General features: G+C 40.3%; 1 protein-coding gene and 1 long non-coding RNA gene across 2 annotated transcripts in view; both read right to left on the bottom strand.

Moving 5' to 3' along the window:
- Nucleotides 1-232: 232 nt before the first annotated feature.
- On the bottom strand, nucleotides 233-5,281 carry LOC134675288 (uncharacterized). The gene is made up of 2 exons (XR_010099717.1): nucleotides 1,629-5,281; nucleotides 233-1,258 (listed from the first exon to the last, which is right to left on the bottom strand). It is a non-coding gene; the product is annotated as an uncharacterized LOC134675288 (long non-coding RNA).
- Nucleotides 5,282-5,471: 190 nt separating this feature from the next.
- LOC134675255 (lateral signaling target protein 2 homolog) overlaps nucleotides 5,472-22,449 on the bottom strand; it is a 90,712-nt gene continuing 73,734 nt past the window's right edge. Inside the window, exons 3-14 of the mRNA XM_063533474.1 lie at nucleotides 16,063-16,200; nucleotides 15,367-15,557; nucleotides 14,734-14,881; nucleotides 14,076-14,181; nucleotides 13,045-13,200; nucleotides 12,358-12,463; nucleotides 9,574-11,007; nucleotides 9,064-9,144; nucleotides 8,438-8,655; nucleotides 7,130-7,304; nucleotides 6,537-6,673; nucleotides 5,472-5,775 (exon numbers count right to left, since the gene is read on the bottom strand). Of these exons, the coding sequence (XP_063389544.1) occupies nucleotides 5,642-5,775; nucleotides 6,537-6,673; nucleotides 7,130-7,304; nucleotides 8,438-8,655; nucleotides 9,064-9,144; nucleotides 9,574-11,007; nucleotides 12,358-12,463; nucleotides 13,045-13,200; nucleotides 14,076-14,181; nucleotides 14,734-14,881; nucleotides 15,367-15,557; nucleotides 16,063-16,200 (3,024 nt within the window). The 3' untranslated portion in view covers nucleotides 5,472-5,641. The remainder of the gene's footprint in view (nucleotides 5,776-6,536; nucleotides 6,674-7,129; nucleotides 7,305-8,437; nucleotides 8,656-9,063; nucleotides 9,145-9,573; nucleotides 11,008-12,357; nucleotides 12,464-13,044; nucleotides 13,201-14,075; nucleotides 14,182-14,733; nucleotides 14,882-15,366; nucleotides 15,558-16,062; nucleotides 16,201-22,449) is intronic.

The raw sequence follows: 22,449 nt of genomic DNA, 5'->3' as shown, positions 1-22,449 counted from the left end.
GCTTAGTGACCTAAACATTAACAGGTTTGAGTAATGGTAACATTCCATTTCTAACCGCAGCTGCACTGCCGGTACTGAACGCGTCTCTGTCATTGCCAATTTCCATAGTAAAATGAACAGTAATGAAGCTGTCGTTGGAAATGGACTGTCACCTTTTCGTTCAGTTACATACTGTATCTGATGAGGTGATGAGTGATGACTACCTATATAAAAAGGTAAATAAAAACCTCACTTTAGCTAATAATCTGACATTTATTATACACGATTAAAATATGTAACGGATTATCACTTACTCGTTTTGTGGTCACAGGATCCTGTCATCCAAATCTTATAATACAAACGCTAGACAGTAGGTACCTGAGGGTATACTAATAACTTTTACAAAATTTACATACACGTAACATTACTTACACTTAACCTAACACCATTGGTTACAAAAGTGGAATAAAGGGGGTTTAAAGAGTTATGTTAAAAATATAAACGCTTTAATTATATTAAAATAGTATTTTTTTCTAACATCGCTACTTAGCCTAAGTATTTAATTATTGAATTTGTTTGGGGCAGGCATATATTATGTGTCAATCTGTACAAAAGAACACTCGCATTTATATTCCGTTGATAATGGGTCTTTTATTCAGCCAGGTAACCTTTTTATACAGCACGACACATTTATTTGCAGTCACATATGAAAGACTAAAACTAATGGCCGGCTGTTACCCACGTTAAAAGTGGGGCTGTCAAGTATTGAAGACATAGTTACATAAATAAAACATTTGCTTGACCATCGAAATATAATAAGAATGGAAGAGTGACCTAACTGCTCAAACTGAAAGAATAGATAGACATTTAAGTTAAAAAAAAACTTTAGACGAGTTGAATTTTCACGTAATATTTTGGCATTATTTCGATCGGCTTTATATCCTCTAGCCACCCATAAGTCAAACCTTGCCAAGCAAAATGAAATTTTAATTTTGTCAACACAAAGTTCAAATTAGAATGGAACAGGAGACCTTTTTATAGGTCTCTGGGCGGCTAGAGGATATAATTAATATTTTTGACACAGCTCGGGTACGGCGTCTGCTGTCATCTCCATACAATTTATAACCTTAAATGTGACAGTCCATTTCCAACGACAGCTGCACTACTGTTGCGACGTTACTGTCATTCATTGTCTTGTCATACATTTTACCTTGGAAATTGACAACAACATCGACGTGTCGGAGCAGTAGTGCAGCTGCGCTCAGAAATGAAATGTTACCTTAAAAACCGGGCAAGTGCGAGTCGGACTCGCGCACGAAGGGTTCCGTACCATAATGCAAAAAAAAAAACAAAAAAAAGCAAAAAGAAAACGGTCACCCATCCAAGTACTGACCCCTCCCGACGTTGCTTAACTTTGGTCAAAAATCACGTTTGTTGTATGGACGCCCCATTTAAATCTTTATTTTATTCCGTTTTTAGTATTTGTTGTTATAGCGGCAACAGAAATACATCATCTGTGAAAATTTCAACTGTCTAGCTATCACGGTTCGTGAGATACAGCCTGCATGGTGACAGACGGACGGACGGACGGACGGACGGACAGCAAAGTCTAAGTAATAGGGTCCCGTTTTACCCTTTGGGTACGGAACCCTAAAAAGCAAAAATTTCATTGAGATGCCAGCTGTCACCGGACTAAAGCTACCTATGAGATATAGTTATTTGTTTTACAAGGGGGCAAAGTTGTTGTTTAACCGCTCGCGCTAATATTGATATTGATACCCGAGCAGGCGAAAGATTCCATAATTGAACCACGAGCGTAGCGAGTGGTTCGAGAAATGGAATCTTGAGCGTTGCGAGGGTTTCAAAGCACGAGGGTTAAACAAAATTTGCCCCCGAGTGAAACACAAAATTTTTCACCACACCAACCCGAAGCAGATATTAAATGTAAAATATCAAACACAATCAAACCAAATCAAATCCAAATGAATGTTATGAAATATTTATCAACCCAAATCATCATTTAAAAGTCAATTCAACCAGGAAACATAAGATAACAACTCAAAATTTGCATTTGATTACTTTGCCTCACATGTGAATAAAATGCAACTTTGCTATCAGTTTTTGAAGCGCAAAGTAAAAAAGCCTTTCCGAGCTGGTGTGGTGAAAAATACTATAAACAAGATTGGCAAGAAAATTTAACGTCGCACTTGTGTAAATATGAACTTAGTATAATGAACAATTACAGTATATGTATAACGTACGTAAAACGATAACTAATAATGTGAGCAAGTGACTGCAAATAATACTGCCTAATATAGTATCAAAGAGAATTGATTGTAATAGGAGTCTAAAAAAAAAACGTGCCCCTTAGTTTCACATCCAAAACAGATGGCGCTGTACTGCGCCATACGTTTTGCGGTCACTGAATTGTCAAACGTCAACTTTTGACAAGCATAGTTATAGTGTGTAGCTTTCAAATAGAGCTCGACGGCTAATCCTATTGTCTATTGTTCAGTAAAACCGCTCGTGCCACGTGCCACAACCACCTGCATAAAAAATACGTACTTCAGTTACTGAGTGCCGGCGAGTCGAACACAACAGAACCAGTCTAAAATGTGTCATCGAGATGCGTAACAAAGGCGCGTTATCGGAGAGCGCACCTACACTGGTTTTTTGAGCGTTGGACTAGCCCGCGCTCAGGTGCCAAATAGAATAATGAAGACCCTTTTTTGCAGGTAAGTAGCACGTGCGGTTTTACTTAACAATAGACAATAGGATTAGCCGTCGAGCTCTATCTGAAAGCTACACACTATACCGCAAAATCTATGGAGCTGTACAGCGCCATCTCGTTTATCTGTCAAATTCGACGCAAGACATTGTCTTAGATTTTACACATCATGCTCAATCAATATATATTTGATAGTATGAAATAGGTATAATTATGCATTGATAACATCTTTAAATATTCATTTATTAGAGAGCTATCTATTACAATGGAAAACTTTTATAGAATCATTAAATATTTTTGTTTATATATCAGTCAATATTGAAGAATTATACCTATTTATATTTAATTAAAACCAACATAACTATATTACATATATCCAACAATCTAGGTGATACTAAAATATTTATTAAAAACATAGTTTTGGAATAAACTTTGAATGTGATATAGGTAATAGTGTTCGTAATATCGGTAAATAGCATCATTATGTCACGAGTTAAACACTTTTGGGACATGTCACTAGATGCAACCTTTTAAGGCTCCGTCACACAGGCGCGTTTTGCGAGCGCCGCGCTCACGGCCCGCCTGGAAAACGCGCCTGTGTGACGGAACCTTTAGACCAGGGAGTCTATTCGACTCTGACATATGGCGGCAACTTATGACCTGTCCCTTTGACGAGTTGAGTAGGCTCCAAGGCCCTATTTCACTATCGTGTTTCGCCATACATTTTGAGGTTGTCAGGTAGTTCCCCGCGGACTATGATGGACATGGTTGTCGAAGTGTTTACGAATAGACGGATACTTTAGCCTATCATAATCGCATCCATTATACGCCCGCTCATCACAAGACACGTCAGCGAAGATATATTATAGATAGATAATAGTTTATTCGTCACACATATATGTTCGTCTATTAGGCTACGTTTCCACTAGATATGTGCGAGGATGCGCAGGCCCTCTATGACATTTGGTCGAGCACCCCCCATCTATCTCGCACCGTTTAAAAGTTGCCATACAAAATTAAAGTGACTTTTCGTCGGGTAGACGCACAAATCTCTGTTTTGACATTTTGCTGGGACATCAGTCAGCCGCGACCACGACCAGTGAAACCTGTGTCGAAACGTCGGTAAATCAAGGTAATTGAATAAAATTCACGTTAGACCCGTCTATAATGAGAGTTAATATGTGTTCAAAACGAGAAAGTTTAAAATATTATAAAATAAAAGTGGCTATATTTTTCGCTTTTACACGTCATTTTATTAAAAAAAAAATTCTTCATAGGTATCAGTCCTCTTTTCCTCGCCATGCCAAATCTCAGCGCGCTAGGACCATTTCGAAAATCGGCCGCCATTTTGAACGATGTGTGGGTTGTGTATATCAGAACCAAGAGAATCACTTACTTAATTTGTTTTCCTGGCTCAACGTTAACAAACACATCCCTCGCTATGCATCCTCGCACATCTCTGGTGGAAACTCAGTCTAAGGCTCATTAAAGGATAAACTGTTCTGTATTATACCGGGTGTGGCATGTAATATGAGCAAAAAATTTTACTGTAGGCTGTACAGGAGTATGAGGAGTACAGCCTACAGTTTAATTTGTTTGTAATTTTTTTAACATTTGTTCAGCGACTTTTAAAAATAACTTGTGGTATGATTTTTAATACACTCACAATAATAAAGTTTATTCTAAGACGCAATGTACTGCGAATTTTGTTATGTTTAGGCGTGACGAGCAACGTCAATCACAATGATATGGCGTGGCGATGGCGTCCATTGAAGATAATATTTATTTTGTATGAAAAATAGAGAGTCAAATCAAATACTTCATAATTTTTAAAAGTTGTAGAACAAAAGTGTCACCGTTTGAGGAGTACAATCTATGTTTTAATTATTTGCTCGTGTTACAGGCCACACCCGGTATATTATGGTGTTTAGCGATAATGTGTCAACCCAGATTAATTACGCAATGAGATGTCAACTCAAAAAAATGACGCCATATTGCAAAATGAATGTGGGTTGACACATTTTTGCTAAACACCATTCAGTTATAACATAGTAATGATCCATGTTAGCTTGTTTATCTTTTGAAATGGCAGTTCTTTATTATACCAATGCCATTTCAATCAATCTTGTTTTAGGACGAAATAGTTTCTGGCCAAACACAACATACTCATGTAGCAACTTATAAAAAAAAAAAAACTAAACTTATGCTTTCCAATCCAATATCATGGTCCAATTTGTATTTTCGTCTCACATTTTGCTTAATAAGAGAGTGAGATGCAATGCACATTGGACAAAGACAGATGGAATACCACTAGGCGCAGAATAAATTGGCAAATTATTAAAAAACCGTTGGATTCGATGCGCGTTTTACAAGGTCAAAGGAAGTTAGACCTATGTTTAAGGAGTTATACAGTACAGTATAGTATACTATAACGCCTGAAACATAAGGTCTAAATTTCTTTGGCCATGTAAGACGCACTCGGACTAAAGTATGGACGCTAAGAACGAAGAATTTCGTGCACCAACTCGCCTGGCCGCGTAGCCAGGATGCCAATCGCTTACGCTCCGTAGCGATCGAAACGAAACTGTCACTGTGGCACTAATATGGAAGAGTGATAGAGAGACATAATGCATTTCGTTGTCGAAGCGATGGCGATTGTAACCTTGGCTAGGCCGGCTGTTCCTATGTCTATCGCACTAGCATAATAGCTGTTCCGCTCGCACAGTGCCATTGACCGCGAGCATCATGGGCGGGTCAGCAATATAATTACGCGCGTGCAATAGAGATAGGAACATACGGGTCAAAGTACAAAATTCAGCGTACTTTACAACTGTTTCATATGAATTGTTTTGATTTTTAGTTTTCGACCTAACGTTATGGACATAAGGTACACTTCACCTCGAGACGAGCTATTTATTCCGCCCGTTGGTTCAATCACCGGTAGTGCGCGCGCCGGCAGCCTCGGGCGATGGATCGGAAGCACTCCTCGCACACGCGCACCGGCTTCAGCTGCCCGAAGCGGGGGAGCGGGATGGAATTAGAGCTGCATGATGCGCAGAATACTTTGCCTATGGAAACAGATTTCGTTAGTGTGGAGATTCCTTTTTGCCAAAGCGGCCAAGTTTGAGGGAATTGAAAATAAGTAGACATGCCATGGAAATATTTTGGCGTTACCATGGCAACGTGGTTCAGGAACTTTCGGCGTTCGGCTTTTTGAATGCAATCTGCTGCCGCGGGGTCAGGTAGCTCCATTCGGGGCGGGGTGGAGCGTAGGTCGTCTGTGTAAGGGTGGTATTCCACCAATTTCTTTGTCCAATGTCATCGCGTCTCACTCTCTCATATGAGAGAAGATACTGGCCAGATGGAATACCACCCTCAAGTAAGTACTATTTACTTATGAGTGAGTGGGGGCAGCAGTTAAGCATCTACCGGGTGTGGCCTGTAACACGAGCAAATAATTAAAACATAGATTGTACTCCTCAAACGGTGACACTATTGTTCAACAACTTTTAAAAATTATGAAGTATTTAGACTCCCCATTTTTCATAAAAAATAAATATTATCTTCAATGGACGCCATCGCCACGCCATATCATTGTGATTGTCATTGCTTGTCACGCCTTAAACATAACAAAATTCGCAATACATTGCGTCTTAGAATAAACTCTAAAGTGTATTAAAAATCAAACCACAAGTTATTTTTAAAAGTCGCTGAACAAATGTTGGTCAGTATGAGGAGTACAGCCTACAGTTTCGTTTTTTGCTCGTATTACAGGCCACATCTGGTATGTCGATAAAATTACGAGAATAAAGTAGTGAAATAGAAATACCGCAGTTTCTACAATGGTGGCGGCGACGGAAGGCGGTGAAGTGCGAGTCGCAGCGCATGCAAGATGGCGCCGCGATGTCGGGAACCCATTCAGGTGCACGCTCCACACGGTCGCTAGCCGGCGTTTCTGCTCGCTCCCTGTAAATACATAATACATTATATACCATTCAACGCTATGAAGGGTCTACCTAAAAAAGAAAACTTGGTTAAGCCACTTTATGCCAATAAGCAGATTCTGCCCCCTACAGTAGGGTCAAAGCGGGAAAAGTGGCTCAACGCAAACAGTGGATTAGTCGCCCAATCGCTATTCACTATTCACTGTAGCACCCTTACGCGTTAGAAATGTTAGAGAAACCATTGCACGTCCAATTGAATTCATTCGATTACTGAATATTTCTTCTATATTAGTAGGGAAGCTGTACTGTACCCGATTAGCTCTGCCGTCTTACTTCTACTTTTTAAAAAGGGGGGGATTACTGTGGGAACACACTTGGATAGCTAATCCCACAACGCAGCAAAATAGAATCGACGCGCGGGGGGTTACCCTCGGAGGGCGTGTCCGATGTGCTGTCCTCACAGTAAATATAATCGAACCTGATGGTGAGATCCCCCGTGGACACGGAGGGGTGCAGGGAGGGCCGCTCGGGCGGCTTATCCGTCTGTCTGTCCGCCGTGCTGCGTGTCCGTCTGTCTGAACCCTCGGAGGGCGTGTCCGATGTGCTGTCCGCGTATACTTCTTCGGCAGAGTATACGCTGTCGAATGAGCTTCCTGAAATGAAATAAATATTTCTACTTAAATTTCAAATCAAATAAAATACTACTTTGAAAAAGAAAAGTTAATATCTTGTTCTGTCAATTAAAAGAACAATGTGGTATCTATGGGATGGTATGGGATGCATACAGTTACTACCTTTCAACTTTGAGTGTAGTTTGAGATACGAGATTTTTCTCAAAGTAGTGCCGAAATATAATTGATTTCAGGCAACTAATGCCCACAGATACATAATTATGGGTGGTATTCTATCTGTCCAATGTCTTTGCATCTCTACTTCCGTGAGACACAGACATATTAAATATCTTAGGAGCCTTTTTCGACTTAAAATACGTGAGTGACCCGTTCTTAAGATATTTAATATGTCTTTGCATCTCACTCTCTCATTAAGCAAAATGTGAGAAAATACACACTGGACAAAGAAATTTGACAGGTGGAATACGACCCTTACAAACTAGCATATATAGGTTCCGGCACGTCCGGCGTCCTGGCCGCGTATTCGATGTCGCACTTGTCCGGCTCCGCGTCGGGTTCCGGGTCCGGTTCCGGCGCGTCCGGCGTCTGGTTCATGAGCAACACGGACTTTAACAGTTGCCACTCACCGTTCTGAATAACCTGGTCCTCCGTGGCCGCGTATTCTATATCGCACTTGTCCGGCCCCGCTTCGGGTTCCGGATCCGGATCCGGCGCGTCCGTCGTCTGGTTCATGACCAACACGGACTTTAACAGTTGCCACTCACCGTTCTGAATAACCTGGTCCTCCGTAGCCGCGTATTCTATATCGCACTTGTCCGGCTCCGCTTCGGGTTCCGGATCCGGGTCCGGCGCGTCCGGCGTCTGGTTCATGAGGAACACGGACTTTAAAAGTTGCCACTCACCGTTCTGAATAACCTGGTCCTCCGTGGCCGCGTACTCGATGTCGCACTTGTCCGGATCCATTCCGGATCCGGATCCAGCGCGTCGGAACACGGACTTTAATAGTTGCCACTCACCGTTCTGAATAACCTGGTCCTCCGTGGCCGCGTATTCTATATCGCACTTGTCCGGCTCCGCTTCGGGTTGCGGATCCGGGTCCGGCGCGTCCGGCATCTGGTTCATGAGGAACACGGACTTTAAGAGTTGCCACTCACCGTTCTGAATAACCTGGTCCTCCGTGGCCGCGTATTCTATATCGCACTTGTCCGGCTCCGCTTCGGGTTCCGGATCCGGGTCCGGCGCGTCCGGCGTCTGGTTCATGAGGAACACGGACTTGAGTATGTTCCGTAGGTCCGCCGCGAAGTTCGTTTGGAGTTGGTCCGCGACGCCGGCGATGCAGACGAACAGGCGGTGGATTAGGTCTTCGCTTGATCTGGAAAGTAAAAGGAATGTTTTGTGACTTTTAATTTCGTTATAATGTCTTGTGCTTACTCGTAGTGTTAGGCGGACTTATAAAAGAACCATTCGCCTCGTGAGGAATTTGCCGCGCATGATGTCTCGGGCCTCGCGGGAGGCACATCTACAAAGTCAGAGCTTCACGCGGGCTAAAAATTTGACACAATTCTAGGGATTGACAGGGCAAGCTATGATTAGCCATAGGCCGCGCGTGGCGCTGTCGCCATCTAGCGGTCATATCTGTCCTAATCGTAACAGACGCGTTTTGTTAGAGTGAATCTTCTGTACCTAGTACTATTACTTATTCTGTGGTTGTGTGAACTTACATATATAGATGGCGTTATTTATTTGTGTCTTCAAGCGTATGATAATCTTAACTACGTACTTGAACTTGCCCCTCGCCTGTTGTCTCGCGGCCAGCTCTTGCGCTTGTAGCGCCAACGCGATCTGCTCATCGTCCGCCGTACTGGAATTATATCATCATCAAATTAATAAAATAACTAGTGTATGCCCGTGACTTCGTCTGCGTAGAATTCTGAATGCGTCTACACGTGTAAAACCTTCTATGTTTTTTCCCATGACTCAAACTATCTACCTACCAAATTTCATCCAAATCGGGTAAGGGCGAAGAGGTAACAGACAGACACACAGAGTTACATTAGATACACAACTTTTACAGCTAGTACATGGCGTTATACAAATCCGTACGTTATGCGGTAACTAGGTTCGACTTGACAATCCAACAAAAAAAAACAATCCATTCATATCCAGATTGTTTTATATTTCGTCATAATAAACCATTTTAACGATCCCTAGCCTAGTCGGTAGCAACCCTTCCTACCAAGATTTACTTTTATTCTACAGACAGATTTAAATAATTACAACTTAAACTAACCTCTCGTCAACAAAGTGATCCAAATTCAATCTCAGCGGGCTCTGTGCCTGCGCTGACCGGTTGTCCAAGATCACCGTCCCCGGCGACCACATCTTCTTCTTCTTCTTGCTTTTACTCGACTTTCTTAGTCTCCTCTCTTCTTTCTTCTGCCGCGAACTACTAGGCGAGGAGTTAGTCATGGTATTATTGTCTTGAGTACTTAAATCTGCCACTATGTTTCTTGCCAACTCGTTTATAACCTCTTCCGCCATTCTTAACTCTTCAGATTTCGTATTTACAGCTTCTTCGTCACTTAACCTATCCGTATTTACATTGATCGACGATGACGCTTCGTTCTTTTGAGTATCTTGCTCTTCATAATTAATGTTAACGCTAACATCACCGTTATTTACACTGGAAAAGGAACTTTCTAATGTGTTACTGGCTTTGTCTTCCTCAGTTTTTAATACCCTGTTCTGTTGCATGAAGTGGTTCTCTTTGATTTCTTTGTTTTCTGTGTCTGGGGATCTATCTAAGCTAGTATTTTCAGTACTGACGCCCGAATCCACAGGCGATTCGTGTTCGCTCTCATAACCAAGCATGAACTTCACTTTATCATCATCGTTTTCTATATGCGTCTTCGCTGATGTGAAACTATTATTATCATTTGCAACTTCATTGTTATCAATGAAATTCTGTCTGAATTCTTCGTTAGTTAGTAATAATGAGCTTAGATTAGCGTTAGCTATACATATGTTAGTATTTACAATATCAGCGTCAATATTGTCCGGTATAATTAAAGGGAGATCCGTCGCTATTGCACTTTCTTCTTCTTGAGTGAAGACTGCAGAGTTATTGTGTGAGAGAGAAGCTAATACTACGGGTTCGTGGCTTATCGCGTTCGGTATTAAATATCCGTGACTAGTGGAAGGCATGCAGCTCAGTTGTTCGTTCTTAGGCCCGCTGAAATAAGGCTCAGTCGGTTCGTTGGATATTAGAGTAGGTACATCATTCGTGGAGAACGAATGTATTTGGTTATGATCTAGTATGTCTACGTCGCTAACTATTGAGGATAATCTATCGGCTATTTCAGTGACCTGCTCGTTAAGGGAGGTCACCAGGTCGTGGTCAGGTAACTGTCTGTTGGAGGGCTCGCCCGAGTTTCCCGCGTTGATGACTAAAGGGTCGAACATCATGAGACCGTTGGTGGATAGGTTTCTTAAGGAGGATAAGTCGCTGCTTTCCGTTCTGCTGGTTTTGCGTGTCTTAGCGTCTAGGAGGTCGTTTTGGAATGTGTCGATGCTGGCGGTGTCGGACGGGGGAGGGTCGGAGGGGTGTTCTTGGGGAGTGGAGTCACTGTCGGTGTCGAGGCGACGAAGACCGTCGATAATGGGCGTCATCACTTCTATGTAGTCCGGCAGGTAGTCGCTCTCAGTGATGGTTGGTTCGGTGGAACTGTGGAAAAAAAAGTTACAAATGGGTTCAAATTTCAACCAAGACTTTTTGATTATAAATTCATCGGATGAGTGTGTGAAAATGTAGGTGAATTCAAACGAGAAGTATAATATCAATAGTGATAACTGATAAGATAAAGTTCTCATGGAAAGTTCTCAGGTTGCTGTGACTCTTGAAAACTTGGTAACTCTACGATATCAAAAAGACCTACATCGTCTATACACGGAGTAACATGAGGAAACCGAATAATTTTAACCACGCATTTCTGAGGTCAAAAGAAGGAAAAAATGTAATATAAGTTTAGGTCAATTCCGCCAAAAATATTTCTTTTTTGTTTTGTTTTTTCAATTTTTTGAATGTATTTGTACATAAAAAGTAAATGTTATTGGTAAACTTGTCACTTAAAATTGTTTTTTACAATTTTTTTTCGGAAAACCTACTTTTTTGCAAAGTGTTACTTGTCACTTTTTGACATCTATCAATATTATATTTAGACTACGTCCCATAGCAGCAACATCACCAACAAAAAGGCCTTTTACACTATGTAACAATAAAAACTTGTTTTTTTTTTAATTAATATTATCTCTGAAAATAGGCGAATTTCAAAAAAGTTTATATGACATTTTTGTCTCTAAATATGATCAGGAATACGCTGTTTAAATTATTCGGTTTCCTCATGTTACTCCCGTGTATATCTCAGATGTCGAATGTGTTGTGGGCCAAAACTTCAAATCTGGGATGTGGCAAATCCCGTCGGCGATGGCAGAAGGTACTGGACTCCTTTGGAAGTGGCCAGGTACGGTACTGGACTAGTAGATCAGTGGAGAAATTGGGCCTTTGTCCAACAATGGGACATTACAGGCTCTAAGTAAATTAAGAGTCATGGCTCCTCTACACGATGGGCCAACGCCGGCCACTCGAAGGAACGTAGCCATGCGGTAGAATGAGATAGCAATATCACTGGCTCCCTCTAACGCATAAATGCATCCCTTGGAGTGGCCGGCGTTGGTCCATCGTGTAGAGGAGCCATAACGTTGCCACAGAATAAATAATAGTACCACCGTACAGAAAGGAAGCTTCCTACAAAACCGAAGTTTGACAGCGGTTCAGGGTCGAATCATGCTATCCCTTTCTAATACATGGCACTATCCCTTTCGGCCAATTAGGGTTGTCAAAATTCAAGTGATTATCTTATCTGTGGTCGTGCACGCAAAAGGAAGTCAAGTGGTGCCAACCCTAATAATTGCTCGGAGCAATGCTGAGCCGAGCGGAGCCGAGTTTGGCCGAAGTCAGGAGCTTCGCACCCCTGACGTTGCCAAGCGACACTGGTGGAATGGTGCTAGCACATACCTCTGTGTATAGAGGTCGCGGCAAGGGGCGTGGTCAGCGTAGAAGCGGGACACGAACTCGCCGATGTCAGGGTACTGACACGACGGGTCCTCCGAAGGCTCTGCACCTGTAAGTATAAGAAAAACCCCGAATAAACCAGACATATAAGGTCTATCAATGACAAGCCATTTCCGTCAGTAGAAAAGAGCGGCAAATTTAAAAATGTAGGCGCGAAGGGTAACCGTCCCATAGAAAATTTTAATTTCGCGCCTTTTGCTACTGGTATACTGGTAAACTTGTTTGACCGGCTATAGTAATAGTAAAAGCCTAGTTTCCCGTATCGTTCAGAGGTTAAAAGCCACTTTATTAACCCTTTGCCAGCGCCAAATTTTGGGATCCAAAGGGTTGGGTGCCTACTGCCTGCCTAAACGGACTGTGAGGTCTTTTAACTGGGCAAACCCTAAGATGAGGTGGAAATTCAACTTACCATGAGTATATATATCTCCATGCCAGCTAAACTAGAGACATCTTTGGTATCTTGTAAATCTTGTAAATTGCCTTCATCACATCTTGTGATCATCGGAGTCATTAGGGCAGATCAGCCAATGAAGATTTATTGTCTCATCTATATCTGTTTGTCCTTTTACGGGAGAAAGGGTATATTTATTCTACAGTGAGATAAATAGGAAATAAATAGCATTAACTTACCATGAGGTATCTCCAGGCCAGCTAAACTGGCGACGTCTTCGTTGGTACAGAGCAACCGCTCGAGGGCTATAAGCTCCCGCCGGTCTAGCGTCCACAGGAGAGAGCGGATCTTGTGAAGGAGGGTGCGGAATGGACGGAACATGTCTGACATCTCCTCTGAAATACACAGAAAAGATTTTCGTTAAATCAAAATATTACGGCTACGGAGACCAGAACACAGAGATTCTAATGAACACCAAGCAATTAATATTTGAACATTATGTTCCGAAAATATGATATCACGCTTACTTAAGTTACTTACGCCGAATCTGCACATGATAGAAATATTGTTTTCTTTACACATCAGAAGTAGATCTTGACATTCTAAGTTTATTATAACTCGACTACATTTAAGAAAGTTCATTAACTTTAACTGACTTTAACTTGGGAATTTATTCAAAATTAGACCTTTGTACCCGGGACCCGGGACCCGGGACCCGGGGACCCGGGTATGTCTTTAACTACGTCCAGGACCCGGGTATGTCCTTAAACCACGTCCAAGACCACCGGTGAACGGGCAGCAGCGTCCCTCAAATTCGGTGTACTCAACTGCGATCGCCAACCCGCCTGCCAAGCGTGGCGATTATGGCATTCACCCCCCAAAAAAGGGGGAGGCCTATGTTCAGCAGTGGACGTCTTATGGCTGAGATGATGATGTTGAGACCTTTGTAGTCTTTATCCATGTCAGATTATGTGATGGATAACTTGGGCATTATACACTCTGCGTCACGGAAATCGCACATTTTTATATGGTGGTAGCGATTGTGAGCGATTCTAGCTCTTATTGAATTAGTTTTGCCTTATTCCATTTGACCTCATTAAAAAGCTCATTTAACAACCTCTAATCTGATGTCTCTTATGTTCACGTGTTTTATATTTTGTTTAGACTGTCGGCCTTTGAACGAATCGCTTGCGCCCGAAGGTGTGCGATTTCCGTGACGCTGAGTGTATTTCAACTTCATGGCAATCAATAATTGACTATTTAAACTTACCTGGTGACTTGTCTATGCTCAAAGGCCCGCTGGAGTATATTAATAGCCCGCTGACGATGGCGAGCCGCGGCACGGCGAACATCAGTGCTGGGTCGTATGAGTCCACCTGAAATCACATATTGGGTTATTTTCAACCGTCATAGCAAGAATTATTTCATTATTCTCTCATCATCAGAGCAGGATAATCGTTATTCACTAGCTTTCAAAACAAAACCAAAGAAAATTCTAGGACGAACTTTCTAACCAAACAATTGACTCGCCATGGCTGTTCGGTCGCTAGTCTTCTCTACCAATAAAGCCTAATCATATAAAAAATACTTCGCTTTAAAAGTAAGACGACCCTGTTCCTGCTATGAACTTCCTGGGTAAGCCTAAGCAGTAACTCCTTCAAAGTTCTTCGTAGAGAACAGCACACATATGAGTTGTTCGTTTAGAAGTCATGAGGGGTTTTCACGCTCATAGCTCACTTAGGCTCGTAACAGAGCGGCCAGCTTCAAGAGCAAGAACTAACCTGTTCCTGGGTCAGCAGCGACTGCTTCAAGGCCCTCTGTAGACTCTCGGAGAACAGCACACAGATGAGCTGCTGCGCTTCGAACTCGTGGGGGGGTTCTTCACGTTCACTGTAAAGCTCAATCTCTGCTCAAAAGTAGGATCTAACCTGTTCCTGTGTGAGCAGCGATTGTTTCAAGGCCCTCCGTAGACTCTCGGAGAACAGCACACAGATGAGCTGCTGCGCTTCGAACTCGTGGGGGGTCTTCACGTTAACCATGGCGCTGACGTAGCAAAGCTCGAATTCTGCGAACAACCTGAAAAAAGGCAAATAACTTCACACATCTGATCTGATTTTCGCTAGAACGATTAGAAAAGTTTCTTATAACTTTCACCTCTCATGAGTGAAATGACATTACACTTTACGCCAGTTTGATATACTAAGATTACTAAGAGCGATCAGATAAGAGCAACTTATGGTGGTCACGACCCTCAGACATCGTCAGCGATCGTTGAAGGCTACTAAGCTCCAATGCTATTCTACTGACTCTCTCCCATCCTTTTCAGACGTCCAAGCCAACAGGCACTTGTGGTGTTTCGTTTTGACATACAAACTTACTTGTCAAATAACCTAAGACTCTCATGCAACATGACATGACTCTAGTCCTGCTGCGACAGAGCCAGGCCTCTGGGTCGCAGGCATTGCTTTCGAAGCAACGACCGGACGGCCTCCAGGCTCTTTGGCCAGGGGGCGCATGGCGGCTGATACCTCCTCTCCCTCTCGATTATAAGTAACACTCACTTGTCAAATATCCTAAGACTCTCATGAAGCATGTCGTCTTGCTGCGACAGAGCCAGGCCTCTGGGTCGCAAGCATTGCTCTCTGAGCAACGACCGGACGGTCTCCAGGCTCCTGGTGAGAGCTTTGGCCAGGGGGCGCATGGCGGCTGATTCCTCCTCTCGATTCATTATGGATGAACCGGCAGCAAGACACTGGAAGTAGATAAATTGACGGTTAAAAATTGTAGTGACACTTCGACAGGTCTGGAGGGTCTGGAGAGATGAGGGTATGAAGAAGAAGGGTAAGAGAAGAAGTAGTGGTAAGGGTTTTAGGTGTTAATGCGGACAGATTGTATGAGGAACGTCAAACTCAGACAGAAGCAAATGTATTATGTGCGAGATAGCATGAAGTAGCTGAACAAACAAACAAAGTACCTGAAACAAAGATGAACAGAAAAGCAAAACTGTTGCGTCGACCTCAAGTAAATGGGATATAGGAGGATTTATAGAGATGCAGTCACAGCTATGAATGATCCATAATGTCTGTACTAACTGCATAGGTTAGTACATACAACAACTGTTCTGTACTAACCTCCGAACCACAACTGTCTAGCCAAGTTATCCTAAAGCACGTCTTCTGGAAACTTGACGCGGAAGCCTCTCTCGCTGAGAAGCTGATTCATGATCTATGATCATGACTAAGAAAATATGTACTAACCTCAGCACCGAACCACAGCTGGCCAGCCAAGTTGTCCTGGAGTACATCCTCTGGAAACTTGACGCGGAAGCCTCTCGCCACGCGCTCGTCGCCGAGGAGCTGGTCCATGATCTGGCTGATGATATTCAGTACTCGATCCTGGAACAGACGTTAAAGAATTAATACATCGTTTGCATAGTTTGTAGGTATTATGTTGAGATGGTTTGGACATGTGGAAAGAATGAGTGAAAGAAGGCTAACAAAGAGAGTGTAAAAGGGAGTTGGAAGGGCTAGACCTTGACGGACTTTCTCTGATCAGATCGGGGTAATCCTGAAGAAAGGCTAGGTCAAGAGCACCCTAAACCGGCGAGCCTGTATGAGGAATGTTATGAAAATGAAGGAAGCGAAAGTGGTATGTCAGGATCGTAGCAAATGGAAATCCGTGGTCTCTGCCTACCCCTCCGGGAAATAGGCGTGATTATATGGATGTATGTGTATGTAACTTAAGCTACAAAGGCAATAGATTGACACCACATTCGTCAACATCGTCTCATAGTATCGTCAGAACACTACGATTTGGAAACACATACGTAGACTATTAAAATCACAACCCTTCCTTATTGTCTTTGCCGTGACAGGGTTAAGTGTGCATTTGTTACTAAACGGCTCGAGGCGCGACCTCGTTAACGGACGCGGGGTGGTTGGCCAAATGCCACGGCACGCACAACCTTTAGGGGTGACATTAGGGTGGTTCACGTTTGTATGGGAAAAATTCAAACTCCAGCTAGAAAAAGCGGCACCCTCTCATTTTATTACACGTGTTCTGTTGACTAAATATGCCAAGTTTTGTAATCTTATCTCAACTACAAGGGGATGGGAGGGGAAGGGGAAACACTTTGAAATTTTTCAAAGTTGTATGAAATCCAAAAGAAACAAGTTATTATTTTTTTCAGTTTTATGTAAGTAGTAGTTTTCACATTATTTTAAAGTGTGATTTAAAAGTTATTTGATGAAAAACCATTTTTATTTCTATTTTTATGATTTTTTAGGTGAAATTCTAAAAATCTTACTTTTCGAAAAATTATAAAAAATAGAAATAAAACTGTTTTTCTACTTAAAAACTTATAAATCACATGTGCAAATAATGTGAAAACAGATACTTAAATAAAAATCTGAATAATAAATACTTCTGTTTTTTGGTTTTCATACAACATACAAAATTTTCAAAGTGGTTGAGCACCCCCTTGTAGTTGAGATAAAATTACGAAACTTGGTGTATTTTATCAGCATAATAAGTGTAACAAAATAAGGGCATGGCCCGTCGGAAAATAAAAAAAAAATTTTTTTGAACCGCCCTAGGTGACATGTCTGATAAAATAACAATGGAATTTCATATGGGGTATTTTTTGGCCCATTTTTTTGAGTCCAACTCGCACTTGGCCGGTTTTTTAAGTTATATCATTTACCTACTTCCACCAACTTCTAAACACTAAGAATCTATTAGCCTAAGTCAGGCGTGTCTCACTCCGCGATTTCGTCGCTTTGCTACAGGTAGCTAAAAGTCCATCCGTACGGCCACCTAGCGGCCATATCTGTGCTGATCGTAACAGACGCGTTTTGTTAGAGAGTGAGTCTTCTGTACCTAGTACTATTATTTATTCTGTGCCTAAGTCTAACCCCAGGACTGAAGCGTTCGCTTCAAGGGTGTAGCCGCATATCACCCTCGTAATATTTGGTAGTACGGATGTTGTATGTTTGCAGTAACAATTATTTTAATGTGAAGGATGTAAAATAAGTAAATAATAATAAAACAACGCTTGAAAGCAATGAAATACATTGTAAAACAACATAGAAACAAATGTATTCATATTTTATTGTACTCAATTCTCTGAACTAAGATACAACACATAGTTGCCTCTATTGACAATGAGTCACCATACCAACGACATACTGATAATTCGTAATTCTTATTCCAAAGATATAAGGCCTATGGTTAGTTAAAGAGTTGCTATTATCAGCCACGTTCAGTACTAGCACGTGTAGTATCACAATGTCAGTCTGTATGTCAGTCAAAAAAGGTATCTTTAAGTAAGTAAAACCCGTCACATAAGCCCTTTTTGCGCGGAGGTGTATATCAATCATATGGGACGCAATCGTAACCTCGTATCTTCTACTTGAAATGTAGCATTTTCAACTTTGTTCCGAGAAGCTAAAGTTCAATATCGAATGGTTAAAACGTGACGAGGTCTAGTAAATTAGTCTATTGTTTATTATAATTATTATAGATATCAAACAAATGTGTCGTTCTTAGAAAAAGGGCGCTTGTAGTTGTTGCCATTATTAATAATTATTTAATACAAACGCAACGCTTATCGACGTTGGCGCCTGTTTTCTGTAAAGTCACTTTTTAGATAGAATGACACAATAAAACATAAGCTTCGAAACAATAACATTACAATTGTAATGAAATTAATTCATTCTTTCAAAGCAATGTCAACCGTAATGTATTTATAATAAAGTCGTTTATATTTAAGTGTATAAATAGAGTTTCTTATACAAGAGATAAGTGGTACATAAATTAATTATAAAATGTTGAATGTCAAGTACGACACACGCCACCTACTTTTAATTGGTATCATGGTAATCATATCATAAATAAACATAAGTACCTAGGTATGGCAAATGCTTAGCCACTTAATTGGTTGAAATCAGGTGTTTTTCTTTTGTTTGTAAATACTGTAGTTAATATTAATTAAAAGTGGATTAATCATCTAAAAATATTTTAATTAAGTGGTCTAAAGTTTTTGCTATCGCAAGTTACTGTTGGTGTTAAACCCACAATACCTACTTGTGGCCATAACATATTCAAACTAAGTATGTAAAATGATGTGTAGACCTTATTATCAAGAGACACAACCTAATAAGATTTTTGATAAAAGCTTTAATCGCTGACTGTACTTAAGCATAAAGCAAATAATACTCAAGAAACTCGAACAGGTTGCGTTGTTTTATCACAGAGGTCCTGTGGCCACCTCCATTGGACCAGCAATGTACGGCTAATTTTCAACGTCTGGTGACAATTGTCACACCGGTGAAACAGTGGTCTGATCACTTGACCACCTGTGGCCTATCCCACAAAACTTACAATTACAATTTTACAAGTGTCAAGTTACAAGTTTGTAATAATACAAGTGTGCGTACCACAAGTAACAAATTTGTAGTGGAAAATTCTTACAAGTATGTAAATTGTATCACAAGTCTACAATTTGTTGTATCACAAAACTTTACATACGCTACATATCTTTTCCGGAAAATGTACAAATTTGTAGCTGACAATTGTTTTGTGCTACATTAAATTGTAGTAATAATTATACATATATGTAGAATTGTACCTACAAGTTAACAATTCTCTAAACGTGTGTCGCACCCTCTTGCTACAATTGCTACTATACGAATACTAGTAATTGCAGTAGTATCTTTATCATATTTAGCGATTCCAACCCTTTGTATATATACCTACCACGAAATATTTAGTTCAAGTAGCAGTGATAGTGATCCTAGGTGTCATGAATTTCATATATACCTACATATATAATCCCAATTTTACTTAGCTTTAATTTAATTTACGAAATACTCATATATTTATACTGGACAAAAAAATACATATACTCAAATTGAGCTTATCTTCGTACGCCTTTTCCAATTTTGCCACATAGTGTCCCTTAAGTATTTCCAATCTTTCTCCATTATTCCTAAATCATTTAAATTTTGCGCTTTTTCCTTCCATTTGTTTTACAAAGTGTGCGTCAATTTATCACTAAATTTACTAAAGTTTTTGTTTTCATTTATGAGGTTTATAATATAATGGTCAGTTTAGCTTGCAAATCCATTGTAATGTCAGTTGGTATGTAAATGCTCGTAGATAGATCAAGATCACTATATAAATATAATTGATGTAATTCTTGCGTATTGCTTATAAAGGGAAACTACCTTCAACATTAAAGAAGCAAAATAAATTGTTACATATTTGTAGTTGTAACATTACAATTTTTCGCTTGTATATTTACAAATCAACAATTCTACAATTATGTAGCTGTCGTGACATATCTTTATTCTTTGTGATACGCTTTAGCAAAAATGACATATTTGTATACTGCAGACTTGTAATGAATACATATTTGTAATTATTGTGGTACATTTTTTTGTTTACAATTTAACAATTTTGTCGAATTGTACACTTGTAAAGTTTTGTGGGATAGGGCACTGGTCATGCGAAGAAAAAGTGGCATGAAGGAGGCAGTTTATCACAAAGTGACTGTATTTTTCAATGTTTTGAAACAAATCGGAAACTGACTTTTATTTCGGACGGAAAAAGTCATTTTCCAATATCATGTAAAACTAAAAACATTGAAACATATATTGAATAATTTTACGGTTAGACTCACTTGTTTTTAGTCACTCGCGCGACATGTTTCGGAGAGACTAGGTCTCCTTTCTCAAGCACTGACAGTAAACCGCAGTGGCGGCGCGTCCATAAAAGCCGATTCCCACCGGCTTGCCTGTTTTTGGACGTTTGAGCAGAGTTGTAAAGGAAATACGTAAGCCAAATTAGCCCCCGGCTTGCCTATGGATATGTTTGACGCGCCGCCACTGGTAAACCGTAAAATTATTCAATGTTATTATGTCTCACAACAGTTTAAATTCGATGATTGAAACATATTTTTAAAGCTGGAATTTTATAGTAACTAGGTATCCCACCAAAAACATAAATGTAAAAAAGGAGAGCCAAGTTCAATACAAAAATTATGCTTGGCTGTGGGGCTCGCCGCAAAAAGAATGGAGATCTAAATGAGTGCCACTGCCATGTCTGCCAAGTTCTATGCAAAATCCAAATATGTATTTATAGGAACAAAATAACATTATAAACAAGTATTAAACTCTATTTCTTTGCTTTATTGGATACCTATAACAATTGCTGTTATTTAAAAAATGTGAGATCTTAAAGTAGGTTAGATTTGACTTGGCCAGTTTTCATTATATCAATCATTTTATATATATTGTAATTCTGATAAAACCTGGCCAAGCCAAATCTAACCTACTTTAAGATCTCACATTTTTTTAAATAACAGCAATTGTTATAGGTATCCAATAAAGCAAAGAAATAGAGTTTAATACTTGTTTATAATGTTATTTTGTTCCTATAAATACATATTTGGATTTTGCATAGAACTTGGCAGACATGGCAGTGGCACTCATTTAGATCTCCATTCTTTTTGCGGCGAGCCCCACAGCCAAGCATAATTTTTGTATTGAACTTGGCTCTCCTTTTTTACATTTATGTTTTTGGTGGGATATCAATACTTTTTGTAAAGAAAACTAGGCAGGTATTGAGATTTAATGTTTTTTCTCGTGTTTCCGCTGTATGGTTTTTACTTCTGTTCTTTGTATAATTATGTGGTGCCGCGCGCCGCCGACGACACACCGTTGGCCGGTTGTTTAGAGCGTATTACAAGTTTTTTGTATGGGGACACCACTTATTTTTTGACTAAACTTTATTTTAACATAGCAAATATAATAATACATACATTGGGGTACTTTCAAATATCTGCTTGTAACGGTTCCAACGCTACAATAAAAAAATATTTTTTTGTATGGGGACCCCCCCCTATTTTTTAACTTTTTTTTATTTTTAGATTTTTTCCTACGCTTACACACAATAACCGAGCTGGATTCCAAATTTCATCCTTCTAGGTCATCTGGAAGTAGGTTAGGTTTAGGTACTTATATGTCAGTCCCAATAAAAAATGGTTTTTTTGTATGGGGACCCCCCCTATTTTTAAACTTTATTTTATTTTTAGATTTTTTCCTACGGTTACACACAATAACCGAGCTGGATTCCAAATTTCATCCTTCTAGGTCATCTGGAAGTAGGTTAGGTTTAGGTACTTATATGTCAGTCCCAATAAAAAGTGTTTTTTTTGTATGGGGAACCCCCCTATTTTTTAACTTTATTTTATTTTTAGATTTTTTCCTACGGTTACACACAATAACCAAGCTGGATTCCAAATTTCATCCTTCTAGGTCATCTGGAAGTAGGTTAGGTTTAGGTACTATAAGTCATAAGTCAGTCTTAAAATTTACGATTTTTTGACTTTCATACCTTTATAACCGTTTGAGCTAGCTTCATGAAATTTGGGCTTCTAGATATCCTTATGGATATAATTAAACACACGTAGTTTTATGTGTTTACGTCAAAGATGTTTTGAGTTATAGAAGGGTCAAAAGTGGCACCAAGTGGTTCGTGTAATATTACACTCGGCGCTGGCTAGCCAGTTCCTTTGCTTGAACTTGGCTTGACACGCTGCCGCGTGTCTAGATTATATATCGATAAGTCAGTGCAAACTTTCT

The sequence above is a fragment of the Cydia fagiglandana genome, chromosome 21, assembly GCF_963556715.1.
Source record: "Cydia fagiglandana chromosome 21, ilCydFagi1.1, whole genome shotgun sequence".
Lineage (NCBI taxonomy): Eukaryota > Metazoa > Arthropoda > Insecta > Lepidoptera > Tortricidae > Cydia > Cydia fagiglandana.
The sequence above is the reverse complement of the archived record's forward strand: the minus strand, read 5'-3'. Positions and strand labels throughout refer to the sequence as shown.